Source organism: Tachyglossus aculeatus, chromosome X2 (genome assembly GCF_015852505.1).
Source record: "Tachyglossus aculeatus isolate mTacAcu1 chromosome X2, mTacAcu1.pri, whole genome shotgun sequence".
NCBI classification, from domain to species: Eukaryota; Metazoa; Chordata; class Mammalia; order Monotremata; family Tachyglossidae; genus Tachyglossus; species Tachyglossus aculeatus.
The window spans coordinates 10,165,611-10,169,017 of NC_052100.1; the positions used below are offsets into that span (position 1 = coordinate 10,165,611).

Consider the following 3,407-nt stretch of genomic DNA (forward strand, 5'->3'; position numbering starts at 1 on the left):
ACACCACACACAGACATTAAGAATCCAGAGCCCAGCTTAGGTGTCCCAAGCCCCAGCCTCTGCTTCTCTCCATTCTCCCCAACCCATCCCTCCACTGTCCTTCTCCTCAGCCCTCTACACAGCAAAGAAGTCCAGTTGAGATGATTCACCAGTTGGGAGAAATGACGAGATACACACGGCAGGGAGATGAGCCTCTCATAATCAGCTTTTTAATCCTTTGGGAACTGTCTCCGGTTGGGATTGAGCCAGTGGAAGGAGCAGGAGAATTATGGGCCTGACTGTGATACTGGAGACACCTTCTTCTCATCTAAATACAGTCCAGAAGGCCGAGGGGTAAGGCTCAGACCCCCAGGTGTAGGGCGGAGGGGGTTATGGGGACCAGGAGGGAATGCCCTTCCTGCCCTTAGATTCTGGTTATCCCTGAGAGTCCAGCTCCCCCATGTCAGAGTCAAACATGGGTCAGGCAAGATGGGCCTTTCGTCACCAGAGTCTATGAGGAGGAGCTCGGTGTCACCTCAGGGAAAGACGGGCCCTTCAGCAGGCAGGGGATCCAAGCTGAGAGACAGCTCCAGGAGTGATGGCAGTTATGAAGGATGAGCTGGTGGGCAACCCAACCCCACCCCTGACATCACTTGAGCGTGGGGGTGAACAGGGTGGATAGCGAGGACCAGTGTGCGTGTGTGAGGAGGCAGCATGACTTGGAAGGGCGGGGGGGAGATGGAGAGGTCAAGACCCCACACTTAAATGTGTGTGAAGCATCGGCAGCCCTCTACCAGTGAGACTGCCACCTTCACCTGCTTGTGGAAAGCAGCGCCGTCCGTCTGACACCACAGGAGCACGGGAACCCGGCGTTTCCGGGCGGGCATGCAGCTGTTGCACAGATGGGGCTGGGCTGAGCTGAGGGGAGTCGCGCTGGGGATGTAGAAGGAACTGCAGTGGCCAAAGCAGAACTTGTTCTGGAGTTTTATGGATTTGCAGCCGGGCCAGGAGACCACCTGGGTCCGGGGTCAGGGAGGGGGAGAGAATGATGCAGAGTCAGTGGAGGGAGCCAGGAAAGGCAAGGGTGCTGTTTGGTTTGCTAAGTCTCAGAATTAGGCATTTTGGGCACAGACTGGGGAAAATGGAGAATTGCAGAAGTAGGGAAGGATGGTTAGGGGAGGAGAGGAAGGGTTGGGTGGGGAGGAGTGAGTGAATTATTATAAGTATTATTATTATTATTGGCTTTGTTAAGCACTTACTATTTGTCAAGTACTGTTATAAGCACTGGGGTAGATACAAGGTCATCATGCCAGACACAGTCCCTGTTCCACAAGGGGCTCACAGTCTATGTGAGGAATGAAGGGCAGAATTACAGGAGGGAGGGAGGAAGTTGGAAATTTGGAAACAACTTTCAGCACATTTCCAAAATGGCAAAAATCCCTAATAAGAATACTAATAAATAATTGTGGTATTAAGTGCTTACTGTGTGCCAGGCACTGTACTAAGCACTGGGGTGGATACAAGGCAAATCAGGCTGGACACGGTCCCTGTCCCACATCTGGCTCCCTGTTTCAAGCCCCATTTTCCAGATGAGGTAACTGAGGCACAGAGAAGTGAACTGACTCCCCCAAGGTCGTACAGAAGACATGCATCAGAGCCAGAGTTAGAACCCACGACCTTCTGATTCCCAGGCCCGGGACCACCTCCTCCCCAGCTTCTCCCTGGCCACTACCCCAGCCCAGCTCACCTGAGTGAAGGGTATTGCCTGACACTTCTCCTTGGTGACATCCTGAGGGGTGAGGGGCAGAGGCATGGCAGATTCTCTTTCCCATTTCAGGGGCATCTGCTTTCTCAGAAGCCCACGCTTGCCAGGCTCTCGCAGGATGGGACTAGAAGACCCTTGGGACACCCTGCTGGACTGCAGTCCTAGGAAAGCCTCCCAGCTGCTGCGGGCTCTGGTGGGAGCAGAGGACACCTGAGCACTTCTGGGAGGTGGGTGCTGCCGGTGCCCCTTGGCGAGCCCCTCAGCCCCATCAGCAGAGCCCCCAGTCAAAGTAGGGGACTGGAAGGCGGCCTCTTCTGGGATGGGTGCCGGGGCATCTGGTGGGGTTTGCCGGGGCATAAACAGAGGGGGCAGCTCCGAGGTCCGGCTACAGGCTTGGGTCCCCCAGAGGACACTCAGCAGGGCAGTGAGCTGGCTGATGAGCATCTTCAGGCAGGGCACCTTCGCCTGTCTGTCTCTTGACCCACGTCTCTGCTTTACGGCTAACTGTACTTGGACTTAGGCTCAGGGTCCAAATGGACGACCCTGCTGTCAGTGTGGGGAACTTGGTTCAGGGCCGAGTCCCTCCCTAAATAGGCCAGGGTTCTAAGACTGCCTTCCTGCTCCCAAAGGGTGGGGTTAGGGGGCGGGGAAGGAGGCCAGGCAGGGGGCTGGGGGACCACTTCACGGCTCACTGAGGTGGGAGGAGAACAAATTACCCCTGACCAGGTTCCCACCTCCCCAGACTCCTTGGCTGGGGTTGAGTTGAGCCAGGTGCTCATCTAGTTGGGAGGGAGTTGGGGAAGGTGGGGAAGCCTTGGATGACAGGATTTCTAGGTTCCATGATCAGTTCAAGGTGGGTGGGAAGGAGGGAAGAAAGGAGCTGAGAGGAAAGGCCCTTTCCCTTACCCCAATTTTGACCTCAGCTGAGGTCAAACAGCATCATCAACAGTATTGAATATTGGGTGAAGAGGGTTCTACTATAAGCTTGAAGGAACCCCTCACAAAAAATAAAAAAAGTCATAATTCTTTACCTGACACAAACTCTGCCCTCAAGGAGTTTACAATTCAAATAGGGGAGATTGTAAAGTGGGATTAGGAGAGATCTCCATAACAAAACTCAGTTTCCCAAGGAGCCCTCCTTTCTTAATCAATCAATCGTATTTATTGAGTGCTTACTGTGTACTAAACCCTTGGGAGAGTCCAATATAAGAGAGTAGGTAGACCCATTCCCTGTCTACACCAAGCTTACAGTCTCCTACATGAAGGCAGTTGTGATAACTATTTCATTGTCACTTTGGTCACACTCCTGTGCTCTGGAGCAAATCTAGGGATCCAGGGCAGAGAAGGCTTGGTATACCCTCCCCTAGAGTCCTCAAGTCTTGTCCCCTTTGGGAGAAAACACAAGGACCCCTCAGAGGGCCCTGTATATTACAGGTGGATTAGATCTAGATGCCCACCCAACACATGAGTCAGGTATCAATCAATCAATTGTATTCATTGAGCATTTATTATGTGTGGAGCACCGAATTAAGCAGTGTGGCTCAGTGGAAAGAGCACGGGCTTTGGAGTCAGAGGTCATGGGTTCAAATCCCAGCTCCACCAATTGTCAGCTGTGTGACTTTGGGCAAGTCATTTAACTTCTCTGTGCCTCAGTTACCTCATC

The 3,407-nt window shown here is 53.1% G+C and overlaps 1 protein-coding gene across 1 annotated transcript; it reads right to left on the reverse strand.

The window, feature by feature from the left end:
- Nucleotides 1-227: 227 nt before the first annotated feature.
- On the reverse strand, nt 228-2,188 carry DAND5 (DAN domain BMP antagonist family member 5). Its single transcript, XM_038771148.1, has 2 exons — nt 1,727-2,188; nt 228-995 (listed from the first exon to the last, which is right to left on the reverse strand). The coding sequence occupies exons 1-2, from the start codon at nt 2,186-2,188 to the stop codon at nt 741-743; spliced, it is 717 nt and encodes a 238-aa protein (XP_038627076.1). The 3' UTR covers nt 228-740.
- Between the last annotated feature and the right edge of the window lie 1,219 nt (nt 2,189-3,407).

Excerpts from the sequence above, each read along its gene's own strand:
- DAND5 (XM_038771148.1), bottom strand. The coding sequence starts at position 2,188 with ATGCTCATCAGCCAGCTCACTGCCCTGCTGAGTGTCCTCTGGGGGACC. Across the intron at positions 996-1,726 it reads AGGCAATACCCTTCACTCAG|GTGGTCTCCTGGCCCGGCTG; the intron begins GTGAGCTGGGCT and ends CCCCGGACCCAG.